Below are 19604 nucleotides of genomic sequence, written 5' to 3' on the forward strand. Positions count from 1 at the left end.
ATGATTGGACAAAAAGAGTGATCACTGAGTGCCGGTAGCTCACATCTGTCATCCTACATACTCAGGAGGCTGAGATCTGAGGATCACTATTCAAAGCCAGCTCAGGAAGAGGAAGTCTGTCTAACTCTCTCCAATTATCCAGCAAAAAGCTGGAAGTAGAGATGTGGCTCAAGTAGTAGAGTACCGGCTTTGACTGAGAAAGCTAAGGAGAAAGTGAGGCCCTGGGTTCAAGCCCCAGTATCATCACAAAAAAGGGAAGGTCTGATCTAATGCTAGCAGACCAAGTGAAGGTGGGAAAACTCAGCCAGGCCTAACTGCTGGACATTCTGCTTGGCCTCTCTTTACAGCATTCCTACCTCCCAGGAAGACTTACGAAATGAGTAGAGTGTTATAACCTGCTATTGGGACAAGGGAAGTTGACAATTTCTTTGTGGCTAGCTAAGAGCAGAGTAAGACCAGAGTTTCTATGACGTGACTTAGTGAAAATTATTCGGGATTCAAAGGCCTGTCCTTGGAAATAAGTCATTGGCCAGGAACAGTGGGTGAAAATTTCTAGGTACTGTGGCTCATTGTAAGTAATCCTATGTACCTACTGAAACAATAAAATAAGAGCTGTTCAAGAAAAAGCAATCTGATTCTATTTTTAAAAAAAGGGGGGGCTGGGAACGTGGCTCAGTGGTAGAGCACTTGCCTTGCATGCCTGAGGCTCTGGGTTTAATTCCTCAGCACCACATAAGCAAAAAGAAAAAAGGCAAAAGTGGCGCTGTGGCTCAAGTGGTAGAGCGCTAGCCTTGAGCTGAAGAGCTGAGGGACAGTGTCCAGGCCCAGAGTTCAGGCCCCACGACCGGAACCCCCCCCCAAAATAAATAAATAAATAAAAAGGCCTGGGAAGGTGGCTCAGTGGTAGAGTACTTGCCTTGCATGCATGAGGCCCTAAGTTCACTTCCTTAGTACTGAGTAAGCAGAAAAAGCCAGAAGTGGTGCTATGGCTCAAGTGGTAGAGTGCTAACTTTGAGCTGAAAAGCTGAGGGACAGCGCCCAGGCCCAGAGTTCAGGCCCCATGACTGACAAAAAAGAGAAAGGGTGGGCCAATTCAGTTATGATATTCAGTGTACACATATGAAAATGAAATCAGGTAACTTGAGGGATGGGTGAAGTTGGGAAAGATGGCGGAGAATGATAGAAGGGGGTAATTACTAGTCAAGATGCATTTACTCATAAATGGACATCTTGAATTGAAACCTCTTTTGTACAACTACTTAAAGATAATTTAAAAATTATAAAAAATACAACCCACCAAGTGTTCAGTATAACAGGTGGAATTATAAATCTGTTTTGAAAAAGATTTTAGTGACACAAATAAGCAAGAAAGAATGAGTAAATAAGAGAGAGAAATTGGAAAAAGAAACAAACATAATTTCTAGTTGTCAAAGGTAAATAAAACAAATGTGGTGGTTAAAAAATATAATAGTGGCCAGGCACTGGTAGCTCATGCCTGTAATCTTAGGTACTAAGGAGGTTGAGATCTGAGGATTCAACCCATATACATATATAGTACATATGTTCATATATGTATAAACATACATATATACAACATACACCCATACATATACACACACGAACATGCGTGCACACATGTGGCCAGATGCCAATATGTCACAACTATAGTTCCAGCTACTCAGAATGCTGAGATCTAAGGATCCCAGTTCAAAGCCAGCCTAGGCAGGAAAGTGTATGAGACTCTTCTCTCCAATTAACCAGCAAAAATCTGGAAGTGGATCTGTGGACCAACTGTGGGAAAACACCAACTTTGAGCAAAAAAAGCTGAGACAGCACCCAAGCCCTGAATTTCAGCCCAGTATCAGCACAAAGATCTAAAATTTAGGAAGAATTGAACCTGAATGGCAATCCCTCCCCACCCCCCGCTCCGTGCCCCCCCCCCTCCACCACCCTGCACCTCTCAAAAGGGCATTTAGCACAGGGAAATTGCTTGGAATATTCTATACCCATGGCCTGCTTGCAGTTGTCAGGACAGACATTTGTACTCAGAAACAAGATGACAAGAACTGAATATACACTTAACATGTGGATGGAGATTTATGGTTTTACAGAGCTAAGAAAGTAAAGATAGTATCTGGGTTCATCCTTCTAAATAATGTCCTGTCTCCTTCCTTCCTTCCTTCCTTCCTTCCTTCCTTCCTTCCTTCCTTCCTTCCTTCCTTCCTTCCTTCCTTCCTTCCTTCCTTCCTTCCTTCCTTCCTTCCTTCCTCCCTCCCTCCCTCCCTCCCTCCTTCCCTCCCTCCCTCCCTCCCTCCCTCCCTCCTTCCCTCCCTCTCTTTCTCCCTTCCTCCTTTTCTTTCTTTCTTTTTGCTGGTTAATTGGAGATAAGAGTCTCATGTACTTTTCTGGCCCAAATGCCTTTAGCCTCAATCTTCAAATATCAGTCTATTGAGTAGCTAGACTTAGAAGTGTGAGCCATCAGTACCTGCCTCCCCCCAAAAAAAACCCCACACACATTTCATATAATAATAAATTGTATAATCCTTGAAAAGCTGAACTTAAAGTTGTTCCTCACTAGCAGTAAATGGCTGGAGTGGCTACCGACAACTGTGAACTAACTACATCTTCACATTGATATATTTATTTTCTTTTTTTCTTCTTTATTTTTTTATTTTTTACTTTTTTTTGGGTCCGGTCGTGGGGCCTGAACTCTGGGCTTGGGCGCTGTCCCTCAGCTCTTCAGCTCAAGGCTAGCGCTCTACCACTTGAACCACAGCGCCACTTCCGGCTTTTTTCTTTTTGCTTATGTAGTGCTAAGGAATCGAACCCAGGGCCTCAAGCATGCAAAGCAAGTGCTCTACCACTGAGCCATCTTCCCAGCCCCTCTTTTTTTCTTCTTAAAAGTCACTTCCTTATGCCTTACTGAAAGAATCTTTTTCCAATTTTGTGTTTTACGCTAAACTCAGCACTTTAATTTTTGTTTTAAATGCCTAATAAAGCCCAGTGCTGGTGGCTCATGTCCGTATAATCCTAGCTTCTCAGGAGACTAAGACTTGGAGGATCCCAGTTTGAAGGTAGTCCAAGCAGAAAAATTTGCTAGATTCCTTCTCTAGTTAACCAGTAAAATGCCAGACTGGAGGCATGGCTTAAGTGGTAAAGCACCAGCTGTGAGCAAGAAAGCCAAGCATAGTTGAGCAAAGTCCCACACAAAACTAACAAACAAACAAAAACAGACAGGCTATGTTTATGTTTACCTCACTTACATCAGAAATGTAGTAGAACTCTAAAGTAATTGCAGACTTAAATGAAATATTTGTATTTTTTATGTCAAGCATCTAAATTCTAAATAAATGACTTCATTGGGTGCAGGAAAAAACATCACTAGGATGAGGATGGGCAAAGACACACAGCAGGACATCTGGGAGCCTGTTCCACATTCTCCTCCCAGGGTTCTGTACAGTCACCTGAGGTAGGTCTGAGCTATAAAGCAAATAACAACAATCCTTGTAAATCAAACACCTAAGCTCCAGGAAGTCAACTCCTCAATACATTCTATCCTAATTTTCCTTTTGAAAAAGATTCTAGGTTGGGCATAATTCATTCTTGATGACCATAGAAATATGTCTAGGATTTGTCATAAGCTTGGCTTTAAAAAAAAAGGTCTTAAGTTTTTATTTCATTTAATTTATTTAGTGCTGATACTGGTACCTTAAAATCAGGGCCAGGGCACTGTCCCTTGGCTTCTTTGCTCAAGGTTAATTCTCAGCCACTTGAACCATAGCTCTACTTTTGGCTTTTTGTTGGTTAACTGGAGATAAGTGTTATGGATTTTTCTGGTCAGGCTAGCTTTGAACTATAATTCTTAGATCCTAGCCTCCTAAATAGTTCAGGATTACAAGTGTGAGCCACTGGTGCCTGGCTTCCATTTGATGTGTGTGTGGGGGGAGGGATGGTGCACACGCATGAACACATGCTTGCCAATCCTTGGGCTTAAACTCAGGGCTTGGGTGCTGTCCCTGAGATTATATGTTCAAGGCTAGTGCTCTACTATTTGAATCACAAGTCTACTTCTGGCTTTTTGGTACTTGATTGGAGATAAGAATCTCATGGACATTTCTGGCCAGGCTGGTTTTGAACTGTGATCCTAAGATCTCAGCCTCCCAAGTAAAGGATTACAAGCATGAGCCACTGGCATTTGGCTTCAATTTGATTTTTAATAAAAATAAGTCATTGGTAGTGTTAGAGTGGCATTTATCGCCTATAATGTTGAGACTAATGTTTTTCAATCCCATTTTTAGAACACATTATTGTATTTCTTCCAAAACAAAGTTACTTTTTGAGACAGTATCTCACTCTTGGTCCAGTCTGGCCTAGAACTCTTAGCTTCATGACTCCTAATGTGATGCACACTACCATGCCAGCTCTTCTCCCCGCCCCCCCCCCCACCTGTTACTCCCCCCCCTTTCTCTTCCCTCCTCTCCTGTGTCCTCTTTCCTCCTACCTCCAGGAGTCTATTAATTTTATAGATTTTGAGATTGTGCTTTTGGGAGAGAATCGGGCTCATTAGGCAGATGACAGCAGAGATTGTACTAATGCTAAGGGAAAGCCTGTAATGTACTTGGCTTTCATCTTCAACCACACACTGAATTTCCTTGCCAAGATTGCAGCAAGATTCTGGCTTGTCTCACACAGACACAGACACACAGACACACAGACACACACACACACACACAGACACACACACAGACACACACACACACACACACACACACACACACACACACACACACACACACACACACACACACTGCCGATAATGAGATTTGAATTCAGGGCCTTACACTCTTGCTTAGCTTATTCTACTTTTTTAAGTTGGCACTCTATTACTTGAGTCACACCTCTACTCCCTGCCTTTTGCCAGTTAATTGGAGATGAGTCTCAGATTTGTCTGCCTGGGCTGACTTTGAACCAGGATCATCAGATTGTAGAGCCTTGGGTAGCTAGGATTACAGGCATTACAGGCATGAGCCACACCTTCTTTTCCCTCTAAATCTGCTAATGAGAACTTCTTTGCATGTGAAAATACGTTGAGTACAGAAGTCTCCTAAATTACTGCTCTTTTTGGAAGGCATGTTGACGATTCCATCCAGAGATTTTTATACTAGTCACAGAACACCTATTTTAAAATATCTAAGTTCATGATTGCATATGGAATAAGGTGGTATGGGTGGGGGGCGGGCGGTAAGAGGAAAGAGATAGGACATGGTGGAGATGGTGTTGGCGGTGGAGGCTGAACATATGGAAGTGTATTGTATGTGTATGAAAACAACTTAATGAAACTCACTAAAAACTGTTGAAGTAGATGTGAAAGAAGGTGTTTAAGAAAGTAATATAAATGGGGTGTATTTGATCCAATTAACTTACACATATGTTGTAAATATCACAGTGAAAACTTCTTTGTATGCTTAATTTATTCTGGTTTTAAAAAACATAAAAAATAAGGTGTCCAGGTTAGGTTGATTGGGAGTAAAAAGATTTCAACACAATGTCACTTTTAGCCACGTGCTAGTAGCTCCCACCCGTAATCCTAGCTACTCAGGATGCTGAGAACCTGAGATCTGTGGATCTCAATTTGAACCTAGCCCAAGCAGACAAATCCAAGAGACTGTTATTTACAATTAGCCAGCAAAAAGCTGAAAGTGGATCTGTGGCTCACATGGTAGAATTTTCAGTCTTGAGTGAAAAAAGCAGCTAAGTGACAACAGGAGCCCTGAGTTCAAGCCACAGTTAACGCCCCCCCCCACCCCCACCCCTCAGAAACAAACAAAAAACCTTGCCATGTATTGCATGTATTTTGTCTAGCAAGCTGAACATTTGCTCTACCTGGGAATTAGCCCAGAGGTTGATTCCTTACAATTCTACAGCTTTTCCAAAGTTAGAGGCCACAGGCCTCAGGCCACCTTTTACTAGTTTGTTGTTTTTTTAACCAGCTAAAGTTTGTGCACAATTTCCTTTAAAAATAGGTTATAATTAAAAGTGGCAGTTATAAGACCATTCTTGTTTCTGCTCTCTGGGAAGAAAAGCAAGAAGGGACATTTAGAACTTAGCCTCACCTGCTAGCTACTGTTACTGCCCAAGCCAGTAAGAGAAGGCTGCTTACTTCCCAGATTTTGTTTTGTTTGTCAAAATTTGGGCATGCCTATGGTGGTAACTACATTACAATTGTATGCGTATGTGTACTTGTTTATTTGTGTGTGTGGTGTGTGTGTGTGTGTGTGTGTAGGTAGGTACTGGGGCTCTGCTCTCCTTTGGCTTTCTCTGTCAAGGCTGGTATTCTACCACTTGAGCCACATCTCCACTTCTGGCATTTTGCTGATTTAGTGGAGATAAGAGTCTCACAGACTTTTCTGTCCAGTCTGGCTTTGAACTGTGATTCTCAAATCGCAGCTTCCTGATTAGGTAGGATTGCAAAGTGTAAGCCACCAGCACTTGGCTCTCAATATCAATCTATTTGCTCTGTGAGGCACCTCTTGACCCTTTAAACAAACAAAACCCAAATGTACACCAGTGCTTTGAGACGTTATCAAAGTCTAATTGGGCCAAGGCAAATGGGTTACCTGTAGGAGTGGTCATAGTGATAGCAAGCAGGTGGCTTTTTCAAAAAAAAAAATTGATGACATATTGCGAGGAGAAGGCATCTAGGGAGATCTTCCAGCTGCAGCTTAGAACCAGGAATGCTGGTTGATAGTTCTTCCTACCTCTCACCCCTTTTGTCCCAGCAGCCCCTGGCTTTATGATATACTCTGGGGCTCAAGTCCTAGGTAATGTGGCCCACTCCCTTTTTGAGACCAAAGGACTGAGTGTATAACTAGAAAATGAGCCCCGGGTGTGACATGGACTGAGGCTTGCAAACCAAAGCCAGAACATAACACACAATTAGGTTACTCTTAAAAACAGCAATGAGAACAACCTAACTTCAAGCCAATGTGCCACTAAAAGAAAAAAAAAAAACCCCTTACATAATTGCAGCAGGTTTGGGTTTCCTCTGGTTCAAGTTTTCTTGCCTTTTTGATAATCAGAGGATCTGAAGAAAGGCATAGGATTTCAGGGGAGAATCTGCATGTCAGACGTACAATGAGGCCATTTACTAGGGCTCTTTTATAAGCTCACCCAGGATCTGCATCATTCTGAGTCTCTGGCTAAAAGCTATAAGGCTCCATTTCAACTTTACCCAACTTGCAGATTTAACTGATCCAGGAATGACTTAACAGGCCCAGCCAGCTACTGTAGCTCTTTTTCCTCCCCTTTGATAAGGGAATTGGACACAATGGGCTTTACAGTTCTTAAATGACTGTTTCATTTTTTTTTTCTTCTGTCTTTGAGATGTGATGCTTATATGACTTTTGTTCTTAATAAAATTTCATGTGGCCTGATTATATTTTTAAAGTATAAACAAACACAATCTGGACTCCGTCCCTATTTGTATAAAACGTTTGAATTAGTGTAGATAATATGGAAGTGAAATTTACATGCTCTCTTACTAGTTGCATAGTTGCTTTCAACTTAGAGTAGTTAGCTGCTAGTGAGTTATTAGCTATTATCAAATCAAACCTAAGACTTTTTAAAATTAAATTTATTATTGAATAGTTGTACAAAGGGGTTATAATTTGATGTCAGGTTATGAGTACAATACATCTTGACCAATGCCATCCCTTCCATCATTCTCCCCTATTTTTCTCTCTTCCACACTACCTTCAAGTTATGTAGTTACAATTTATACATTTATGTGCAATGAATATAATGACTGCATTTGCTCACCCTTCATCCCCCCTTTCATGTCTCCCTCCTCCCTCCTTCCTTACCAAATACCAATTTCTGGTATTCATTTTGTTAAACAACTCATTAGTTGTTCATAGGAATTATACCTTTTCATTCCTCCCCTACGCATACCATCCATTAGTCTGTTTGTGTGTATATGCATAAAACCCTATACATCTTATCAGGTATGCTTGCATTTTTAATCTAGCTTTCACATATGAGAGAAACATATGTCTCACTGACATAATGGTTTTTTAGTTCCACTTGTTATTAATTGGGTTATTGATTTGAGTGGGGGCGGGATTTAGTTACTTGAATTCCTTGTATATTCTGGATAATGAAGCCTTTGTTTATATATAGCTGGTAAAGACCTTGAAAAGATTGTCTTAATTTTTTGTTGTTGTTGTTCGGTCATGGGGCTTGAACTCTGGGCCTGGGCGCTGTCCCTCAGCTCTTCAGCTCAAGGCGAGCGCTCTACCACTTGAGCTACAGCGCCACTTCTGGTCTCCTGGTGGATTATTAGAGATAAGAATCTCACGGTCTCTCCTGCCCAGGCTGGCTTTGAACCGCGATCCTCAGATCTCAGATCTCCTCCGATCTCCTCAGATCTCCTCCTGAGTAGCTAGGATTACAGGCGTGAGCCACCAGCGCCCAGCGTTGTCTTAATTTTTTTAAAGAAGTGATTCTGATATCATTGCAAGTTATACAGCAACACTGAATTTCTGTTATTGCACATTTCTGGTTGTTTTCGTGAAAGTTGTATGAGTTTAACATTTCAGGGAAATTGATTGGGTGATTAGAGACCATAAGGTGACCACAATGCCAGTTTTCCACTTCCTGTCAGGGCAGGAAGTTGCCCTGAGTAGCTGGGGGAGGTGGGAATCCTGGCATGAGAGTAGAGGGCACATTTGGTAGCATACGTTGTATTGAGTACCTACCACTATTTTTAGGGGTAGTGAGCATCCCAGTTTGAGTCCACACAACAGTGCTTCTGAGCATTAGGAATCACCAGGATACTTGTTAAAAATGTGTTCCTGGGAAATGAGTAGAACTAGAACAAATAATGTTAAGTGAGGTAAGCCAAGCTCAGAGGGACATATGGGGCATGTTCTCTCTGATATGTGGAAATTAGATCTAAAATACACTGGGATATGATAAATTATCTAGGATTCTGGATACTCACACACATTGAGACCAAAAGAGGATATACTCAAGAGGGAAACACAAAGGAACAATGCCCACGTGCCTCTTTGTATTTATATAAAAACAGTATGCATACTGAAATGAATTCCAAGATATGGAAACAAGAGACCCCCATCTCTACTTCTCTGTGTGTGGTCCCAGCTACCATGCCATCCCCAGAGGTGCCCAAAAGCAGGTAGGTGTAGGTCAGAAGATTGTGGTTTAACGCTAGCCTGAGAAAAAATGGAAGATCCTATCCTAAAATAACAAAAGTGCCCTGGTGGCCCATGCCACCATTCTAGCAGGAGGCTGAGATCTGAGGATTGAGGTTCCAAGACAGTCCAGGTAGGAAAATACATGAAATTGCTAAAAGTGGAGCTGTGGCTGAAGTGGTAGAGTACTATCCTTGAGTAAACAAAGCCTTCAGGACAGCAATTAGGCCCTGAGTTCAAGCCCCAGGGCCACCATGCGCAAATGCATGTGTACACACTCTCTCTCTCTCTCTCTCTCTCTCTCTCTCTCTCTCTCTAAAGTGAAAAGGGTTAGGAGCATGGTTCAGGTGGTAGAGCATTTGCCTAGCAAGTGCAAGATCCAGGGTCCAAACCCTAGAATACCCCTCCATTCAGTAGACCTGGGATTAGGGCCTAAGAGTTTTCATTTTCAACATTCACCCAGTTGATTCTGGTTATTGGACCATAATGAGAAACAAAAGACACTAAAGTCCCACAGTGACTCCCTGTGGCATTTCCTGCAGCACTCCTGCCCTAGGCGATCCAGGCTCCACCTTGAGAAGGTTTAGTCTGCTGTGACATCCCCAGAGGTGCCCAAGGCAGATGGGGCAGGCCAGCTCCAGCTTTTCCACAGTCTGTGAGCAGTTCTAGCATTCCCCTCAGGTTTTGCTTTGATGCTGGGCAGGGTGGGGCTTACCTTAACCTCTATTCCCTTAGCTAACGCCAGCTGATTAAAGATTATCATCTCATTTCTTCATGTGAAGAAATGCTCAACCTCCTTAGCCATAAAAGAAATGCAAATCAAAACAACATTGAGATACCACCTCACCCCAGTTAGACTGGCTATAATCAAGAACTCTTAATAACAACAGATGCTTGAGGGGATGTGGCCAAAAGGGAACTCTACTGCATTGTTGGTGGGAGTGTAAACTTGTTCAACCACTTTGGGAAGTAGTATGGAGATTCCTCAAAAGACTCCACATAGAGCTCCCCTATGACCCAGAAATCCCACTTTTGGGCATTTACCCCAATGTTCACAAACAAGACTACACTAAAGCTACCAGCACGACTATGTTTATTGCAGCATTATTTACCATAGCTAAGATATGGAACCAACCCAGATGCCCCACAGTAGATGAATGGATTAAGAAAATGTGGTATATATACACAATGGAATTCTATGCCTCCATCAGAAAGAATAACATTGCCCCATTTGTTAGGAAATGGAAAGACTTGGAAAAATTATATTAAGTGAAGTAAGACAGGCCCAAAGAAACATAGGTCCCATGGTTTCCCTTATTTGCAATAACTAGTATATGTCTGAGTCAGGCAGAAAAGGTCAGATAATGTGATGTTAGGGAAATGAACCCCAAGATATGTATTCAAGTGTTTTTTTTCTTTCATGCGATTGTTTCTAACACATTTATAAGATGATTTCTTTGTTGCTTTGTATGTCCTTCCCCCATGGTATAACCCTTGCTTTCACTGTATTTCATGTCAGTATAATTTGTGGAGGGGAAGGGGAAAAACAAATCATTTAACTAGGGATACAGGTGGACCCATTGCAACAATGAGATGTACAAGTCGTTATGTCGAAAATGAACTTTACAACTTTGATGGTGGTGGGGAGGAGGGTTGTGGCGGGGGGCAGGGGGGAAAGAATGGGAAGGGATGGGAAGGGGAACAAAGGAGGAGGCTACAATGCTTGATAAGAAATGTACTCATTATCTTGCCCATGTAATTGTAACCCCTCTGTACAGTATTTTCACAATAAAAAGAGTATCATCTCTCTCCCACCCAGCTCTGTCATTGGAATTCTAGGGAGGCTATTATTTGTCTGCAGTAATTAATTTAAATTTACTTCCCCATCCCTTTCCTCACTCCCATTTAAGTAACTTTTGATTATTTAGAAACAAAAGTCCTTTTCAAAAGGACTTGAAATTAGGAAGGAATTCTCCAGGAGCCTTTGGGGCCTTACAGATAATAACACTTAATTTCAGGAGATTTTCCTTGAAGATCAGTTGATCTGATGGTCAGAACAGATAGGGGAGTCATTTGGTGATGTTGGAGTTAGTAGCACTTTGTGGGAGAGGCTATTGAGGATTCTGTTATGCCCACCCCTTAAGGGTTTGCTCATTGTGAGAATTTTTTAGTTGGTAGATTTTGTGTGTGCCAGTAGTGGGGCTTGAACTCAAGGCCTGGGTACTGTCCCTTAGCTTTTTCAAAGAAGGCTGGTGTTCTTGCATTTGAACTATACCTTCACTTCTGGCTTTTTGCCAGTTAATTAGAGATAAGAGTCTCATAGACTTTGCTGCTCAGGATTGGCTTTGAACCTTGATCCTTAGGTCTCAGACTCATGAGTAGCTAGGATTACAGTGTGAGCCACCAGTAGCAACCAGCCAGGAGTCCTTTAAAAAAATAAGGATGAGAATTTTCAGACTATAGAAAACTAGAGTACAGTCAGATGCCGGTGGTTCATGCTTGTAATCTAGCTACTCAGGAGACTGAGATCTGAGAATCATGGTTCAAAGCCAGCCTGGACAGGAAAGTCTGTGAGACTCTGATCTCCATTTAACCACCAGAAAACTGGAAGTGGGGCTGTAGTTCAAGTGATAACCTTGAGCTGAAGAGCTGAGGGTCAGTGCCCAGGCTCAGAGTTCAAGCCCCATGACCGACAAAACAAAACAAGACAAAACAAAACTCCCCCAAAAGTAGAGTACAACAGATGTTCATGGATCCACCTCTAGAGTTCTCAAGAATTCTCAGGTGTTCTATCAGCAGCCTTCCTATTGTTAAATTTTCCTGGTGGTTTTTGAAGGGAAGCAAAAAGTAATCTTTCCCCTCACCTACAGCAAGGTTCATGCTGAGGATCCTATGACAAAACATAGCTTAATATGAAAAAAAGCATATACATTAAATAATGCTTTACATGACCTGAGCACTTTCAGAAGTGAAAGCCCAAAGAATAAGGAATCCTTTGGATGATTCATGCAGAGTATGCCTAGACCAGGGTGTCTGATCTTAGGGTCCGAAATTAGGGGGAATTGGCAAAGCTATTGATTCATTTTCTTCCCTGTGCCCTGTTTTCTCAAAGATGAGAATGACCCCCTCCTCTTCCTGATGATGCTGAACCAGATCGGGGCATAGTGACCCAACCAGATGCTGGAGCAGCTGAAACTGGACAAAAGACTATAAAAGAGGGGCTCCTACCAGTAACATCAGGCCACCAATTTCTGGGCCTCTGTCTTGCTCTGAGTCCCGCTTCCTCATCCTTGCCAGGGAACCAGGTGAATAAGACCTCATGTAGCATAAGGTGGCTCTCCCAGTCTGGAGTCCATGTTGGGGGGCTTCTGTGAATTAACAGTAGCTATAAGAGGCTTTTCCTCAGTTTCTCCTGGTGTCTTACTCTTAATTTTCAAATAAACTTTCCCTCTGCTCCCACTTCTGCCTTATAATTTTTGATTTGGTGGAGAGGAAAAATTCAAGACCTCTAGATGATATCACCCACAGGAAGAGAACAGTCTCTTATGACCAGTTTATGGGATGGTGCAGGGAAAAGGCCAAGGAAAGGTCAAGGCAATATTCTTGATTCAGTGTTTTCAATGCCAAGGTGCTGTATGTCAAGGTAGCATGTCCTAAAGCCCATCATTTCCAAGTTGGTTCACTTCAGAACTGAAGCAGACCAATACCTTGCTTGGAGTCTGAATGTGGGTAATGATCACAAATAATCAACCATCTAATCATGTCCTTTTCAGGAATGTGTTCCAGAAAACCTGGAATTGAAGAAGAAGATTTTTGCCCAGCTAGATCGCATTGTGGATGATAAAGTTGTCTTGAGCAGTTCCAGTTCTTGCCTTATGCCTTCCAAGTTGTTTGTGGGTTTGGCACATGTGAAGCAATGCATTGTGGCTCATCCCGTGAGTATTTCGTTTTGTTTATCTCTGCAAAGAACCCAGGCCCTTGCAGTGTGTTTGTTTGTTTTGGTGCCAGTACTGGGGCTTGCACTCAGGGCCTAGTGCTGGGCTTTTTAACTCCAGGCTGGCACTCTGTCACTAAAGTCACGCCTCCACTTGTGGCTTTTTGCAGGTTAATTGGAGGTAAGAGACTCACAGAGTTTCCTGGCTGGGCTGACTTCAAATCCAGATTATTATAGGTATGAGCCACCAGCACCTGACCTATGCGAGTGTTTTACGCCTGACTATTGATTGTATCTCATTCACTTTCTTGGGAGTAATAAATTGCAATGAATGTACTATTTCATAGTAGTCTAGTATATTGAACTGCCTTACTGAGGTATAATTTATATACCACAATATTGGCTAATTGAGATTGTACAATTCAATATTTTTTGTTACAGTTAGAGTTATACAGTAGCAGCATCTGAAAGGAGAATATGATCCACAAATTTCTTGAATTTTTATCTATGTAGCTAAAGGAACAGGACACAGGAGGATAAAGTTGGAGGCTTTAACCCTCAGGTAACCAAGGAGGCTGGCTTCTAAGCAAGCTATTCTACCACCAAGGTAGAGTGCTGTGTACCAGTAGCTTAAAACTGTAATTCTAGCTATTCAGAAGGCTGAGATCTGAGGATAGTGGTTCAAAGTTAGACTGAGTAGAAAAACGCCTGAGACTTTTGTCAGCAAAAAGCCAGATGTAGAAGTATGGCTCAAATGGTAGAACACTAGCCTTAAACAACAAAGTTAAGCAAGTGCCCAAAACCCAAGTTCAAGTCTAGCACTAGCACACTAAAAATGCGAAGTGACATTTTGTGGATATGCCACTGATTCTATGTGGTCTACTGAATGCAGTGCAGTATAGGGTCAGTGTATAAAATGCAGATTCATTGTCTTACTATACTCCTGAATTCTGATTCCCAAGATCTGACTTTAAACTCTTCCTCCCCTGTTCCTTTCACCAGTCTGGAATTATTGAGCATACTTTCTCTCCAGGAGTGCATTAAGAGGTATACTGTGCCAGGTGCCAGTGGCTCCCATCTATAATCGTAGCTGCTTATGAGGCTGAGATCTAAGGCCCTTAGTTCAAAGCCAGCCTAAGCAAAAAAGTTGTTATCTCTAAGTAACCAGCAAAAGCCAGAAATAGAGAGATGTCTGAAGTAGTAGAGTATCAGCATTGAGGGAAAAAGCTAAGGTAGAGTGCCCTGGCTCTGAGTTCAAGCCCACCCCTTTCCTCCCAAAAAAGTTATACTGGTTCCAAATTCGTGTATGAGCACTCTGTGCATCTTTCTTAGAGTAGGAAGGGAAAAGCAAGGGAATGGTAGAAATACACGAGTTCCAACTGGGAGCTCAGCGTGGCCTTAGAGAACCTGGACAACATGCTACAACAGGAAAGGTAGTTCAGCCCAAGCTACAGGAAGTACCAAAGTGTGTGATGCAGTCTCACCCTTGTCAGTCTCAGATCATGAGAGGTTTAGTTTGGGAAGAAGCCATATAGAGGCCATGAATCATGAAGTAGCCAGTCTGACTAGAAGAACACACATATTTGGGAAGCAGTGGGGAGAAAGCGGAAGGCTTTTATTTTCTTTGTTTTGTATTTGTGTATGTGCACTGGTACTGGTGATTTAATTCAGGAGCTGGACATTCACCTTTATCTTTTTTGCTCAAGGTTGGTGCTCTAGAAGTGGAGCCATGGCTCCACTTCTGGCTTTTGCTGGTTAATTGGAAATGAATCTTACATGCTTTTCTGCCTGGGCTGGCTTTGAACTGTAATCCTCAGACTAAAGTGTCCTGAGTAGCTAGGATTACAGATGTGAGCCACCAGCACCCAGCTCATGAGATAGCTTTGTTAAGTTAAGCATTCCTTATCCAAAATGTTTGGGACTAGGAATATTTGAGATTTTGGAGTTCTTTTGGATTTTGAAATATTTGTGTATACTCTACCAATTGAGCATTCCCCAATCCAAAAAATCCAACATTGGAAATGCTGGGTTTTGAGCAAATGTCAGTGCTTCACATTTCTAGACCATTTTAAATTTTGTCTTTTCAGATGATAGGAAGTAACCAATAGTTAAGTTAGAAGAAATCATGAGAGTTACCCTGAAGACCTGGAACCAGTTTAGTTACAGAGCACCAGTATGATGTGGAAATCCTGCTTTGGAAGGGTCCACTCCATAGTGAAGAGAGGCAGAACTCTGACCACATAGGACATGGGTCATTATTCAAAGTATGAGTGACAGGCCTAGATTGAGGGCAAGGAAATTCCTCTTCTGAACAAGGGCAGTAGATAATGAAAAGGGACCAGGTTGCTTAGAGAGAAGAAAGATGATGTGCTGTAGATGCCCACCAGATCTTCTATGCCAAGAACAGAGCAGCCTGGAATACCACTCACAAAGCTGCATGACCTCCATGTCTTGCTGCATTCTCAAATGTAATGGAAACACTGAAGAAGAGTTACCAGCTAGATAGAACACAGACACATAGAACATAGAAGAGAACTAGCCATCACTCAAATGGAAGTTAGGTTAGAATCAAAGACAGGTTCTCATGCTAAGACTGAGGGTTCATGCATGTCATCCTAGCTACTAAGGAGGCTAGATCTAATAATTGTAGTTTGAAGCCACCAGAGCAGAAAAGTCCAGAAGTCTCTTATCTCCAATTAACCAGCAAAAAGCTAGAAGTAGAGGTGTAGCACCAGTGGTAGAATGCCAGATTTTAGTAAAAAAGTCAAGGGAGAATATGAGGCCCTGAATTAAATTTCTTGTACTGACTAAGAGAGAGAGATAGATAGACAGACAGAGAGAGATAGATTCTCATGGAAAGTGCCCAAATATAACTCAGTAAAGCTTGTTTTGTCTTTGTCTCTGAGGCATATATACCTCGTAAAAGTATTCTTGGAATCACTTTTTTCAGTAGAAGATGTTTGCTTGTAAGAATGCTCCCAATTCTTTTTTTTGTTTGTTTTTGAATGGCTTTTTTTTTAATTGTGAAAATACCGTACAGAGGGATGACAATTACATGGGCAAGGTAATGAGTACATTTCTTATGCAGCATTGTTGCCTCCTCCTCTGTTAGAATGCTCCCAATTCTAACCAGTGCTTTTGCTCTGAAGTTGGTTTAAATTTTGGGGAAAAATAGTGTCAAGCGCTATTATAGGCTCATGCCTATAATCCTAGCTACTCAGGAGGATGAGATCTGAGGGTTGTGGGAAGCCAGCCCAGCCCCAGCAGGAAAGTCAGAGAGATTATCTCCAACTAACTCTCAAAAAGCCAGATGTGGAGGCAAGACTCAAGTGGTAGAACACCAGCCTTTAGCAAAAAAAGCCAAAGGAAAGTGAGAGGCCTTAGTTTCAAGGCCCAGTGTCAGCATACACACACAAAATTGTTCATAAAGTACCTCCTAAGTCCTTCGACAAGACTCTTCCTGTATCTCTTAGCTTTTACACTGATTCGTGAGACTAATCTGATTTGCCTTATTTTCTCTTGTACCCATCAATATCGTTTGGCCACAGGTCAGGGACTAGAACAGTGACCTTTCTCTGCTTTATTACCCTCCTATCTAGGTATTATTTGCTGTTGCTTGTTTAATCACAGACAGCGCCATTAAAACAAGTTCGAGCCTTCTTTAAAAAAATTAATCACTTCTTACTCATAAGGTATTTTTTTATTATTTTTTATATTATCTTTGTCAATTGTAGGAATTGCACTTAGGACCTGGGCACTGTGCCTGAGCCTCGTGGTGCTCTAGGCTAAAGCTCTACCATTAGAGCCACAGCACCACTTTGGTTTTTTGAGTACTTAATTGGAGTTATCTCTAATTAATAAGAGTAAGAGTTTTGTGGGGACTTTTCTGCCCAGGCTGACTTTAAACCATGATCCTCAGATCTCAGTCTCCTGAGTAGCTAGGATTATAGGCATGAGCCACCAGCACCCAGCTTTCTTATAAGGTATTTTTAATGTTATAAGTTATGAACTAAAGCAAGACAGATGACCCAAGTTAAACATCTTTGGAATTTGTCCCTTGAACTGATCATCACTCTGGCCTCTAGGGTAAGTGGATGGGTGAAGGAATATATTAAATAGTTTAGGTAGGCTTCCAAAGCCCTTGCTAATCTTTGAGGATCCATAATTTCCCCCAGTGCCTGGGGCCAGACAGAAGAAGCTGCATATCCAGCTCATGGGCTCAGTCATCTAAGTCCTTTGCAATTTCTACTTGGAAAGGAAATAGGATGAGCAGAAGGAGGCAGGTTCATGCCACCTGAAGGCTCTGGCACAATGGGTATTTAGCAATTGGTAAAGTTGCTGGCTTCATCTCTGCCCAGAACAGCTGCCAGCTAACAGGTTGTGACAACCTCAAGTTCTCTTGAAGGGTTAGGACAGGATTTCTGGTTATCTCAACTCAAGGTGTTGATGGGTTAGTGTGAGCTGTCAGTGCCTGAGTTCAGATGTGTCTTTAACAAAGCTTCCTAGACTGAGCTGGCAGAAGTGGTTATGTATTTAGGGCCACACATAGGCCTAGGAAGAGGGGTGTTTGTGTATCCATTTTCTCTCTTCCAAACATTTTTCCTCCCAGATGTATTTTGGGGTGACTTTCCTGTCTGCCCCCTTTCCCTGTGGGGAGGGACGTAAAGAGGACAGTGTGGCTGGTAGGGTGTGATGGCTAAGGATATTTAATCTCACATGTAATGGAAACACTGAAGAAGAGTTACCAGTTAGGGGCTGGGAAGGTGGCTCAGTGGTAGAGGCTTGCCTTGCATGCACGAGGCCCTGGGTTCGATTCCTCAGCACCACATAAGAAAAAAGAAAAAAGCCAGAAGTGGTGCTGTGGCTCAAGTGGTAGAGCGCTAGCCTTGAGCTGAAGAGCTGAGGGACAGCGCCCAGGCCCAGAGTTCAGGCCCCACGACTGGACAAAAAAAATAATAGAAAAAAAAAAAAAAGTTCTTCTGGAATGAGATAAGGGCCTACTTCCTTCCAGAAAGTGCCAGAAGGTACCCCAGTCACCTTGTCTGCATGCTTGTAACTCTCTCCTTCCCCCCTTCCCTTCTCCCTCCTTCCCTTCCTTCCTTCCTTCCCTTCCTTTCCTTCCTTCTCTTCCTCTCCTTCCTTTCTTCCCTTCCTTTCCTTCCTTCCTTCCTCCCCTCCTTCCTTCCTTCCTTCCTTCCTTCCTTCCTTCCTTCCTCCCTTCCTTCCTTCCTTCCTTCCTTCCTTCCTTCCTTCCTTCCTTCCTTCCTTCCTTCCTTCCTTCCTATCTTCCTTCCTTCCTTCCTCCCTCCCTCCCTCTCTCCCTCCCTCCCTTCCTCCCTTCCTTCCTCCCTCCCTCCCTCACCTTTCTTTCTTTTCTCTCTCTCCTGTACTAGGGATGAGAATGAGGAAGATTTAGAACTGTGTAGACAGCATAGGGAAAGAGAGCAACCTGATGGAGACCTTGAGAAGGCAGAGACAGCCCAGTGGAGCCTATACCCCCTCCTCTGGGAAAGTGGAGAAAATGGCTCTGAGAAAGCAAAGGCCTGGACAACTCCCTCCAGAGCATATCCTCACAGGTGACAGGAACCCCCACCTTCCCCATGGAGTAAAGAAGGTGGTGAGCCAACCATATGCTAGAGCAGCCAGGACTCACCAAAAGGATTTTAAAACAGGAGCTCCATGGGCCTCCATGGGCCTCTATGAGACTACCAGTTTCTGGGCCCCATCTCTCTCTCTCTCTCTCTCTCTCTCTCTCTCTCTCTCTCTCTCTCTCTCTCTCTCTCTCTCTCTCTCTCTCTCTCTCTTCTCCTTCTGTGGCATAAGGCAGCCCTACTCATCAGGAGTCCAGGTTTGGGGCTAAGAGGTCTTTCCTCAGTTTCCCTTGTCATCTTCAAATAAACTTTGCTTCTCCCACTTTTATTTGGTGGAGAAAAAAAAAAGGGCCCAGACCTTAGACAGTAATAGGACTCTCAGGGTCCTGAGCATGATAGGTAAGAGCTCTACCACAGAAGTGTACTTCCAGCCTGTGTGGAGCTGAGACTACGTTAAATTGCCCATATTTGGGAGTATAGGTGTGCGCGTCATGCCAGCTCACCTCTGCCTGTTTAGACACCTCTCTCATCCAACACAGCACAATTTCCCCCTTGGGATGGCGTCATTTATATCAGTGGCTCATGGCATGCTATCTTCAGGGCATATTCGGTCTTTGTCCCTCTGTGCATCATACCTTGGCAATGCCTGGTCCAGACTTTGCCCTGCTGTAGTGTAGAGGGTGCTTTTCTGCCCTCTCAGAGGGATGAGAGGCCTGATTACAGACAGCATTGAAACACAGTCTTCAGTCCTTTCCATCTTCATCTTTAGTCTGTTCTTCCTCCCAGAAAGGAAAAGTAGAGCCCTCCCCTCCTTTCCTGCCTTGCCCCATGTGGATGAATTGTCAATGGCCTGGCTGTCTGTCTCCT

The 19604-nt window shown here is 42.8% G+C and overlaps 1 protein-coding gene across 1 annotated transcript in view; it reads left to right on the forward strand.

Annotated features, from left to right (window-relative positions):
* Cryl1 (crystallin lambda 1) overlaps nucleotides 1-19604 on the forward strand; it is a 143759-nt gene that overhangs the window by 89228 nt on the left and 34927 nt on the right. Inside the window, exon 4 of the mRNA XM_042685437.1 lies at nucleotides 12986-13147. Coding sequence (XP_042541371.1) covers nucleotides 12986-13147 — 162 coding nt within the window. The remainder of the gene's footprint in view (nucleotides 1-12985; nucleotides 13148-19604) is intronic.

Source organism: Dipodomys spectabilis, unplaced genomic scaffold (genome assembly GCF_019054845.1).
Source record: "Dipodomys spectabilis isolate Male_0828 unplaced genomic scaffold, ASM1905484v1 ptg000095l, whole genome shotgun sequence".
NCBI classification, from domain to species: domain Eukaryota; kingdom Metazoa; phylum Chordata; class Mammalia; order Rodentia; family Heteromyidae; genus Dipodomys; species Dipodomys spectabilis.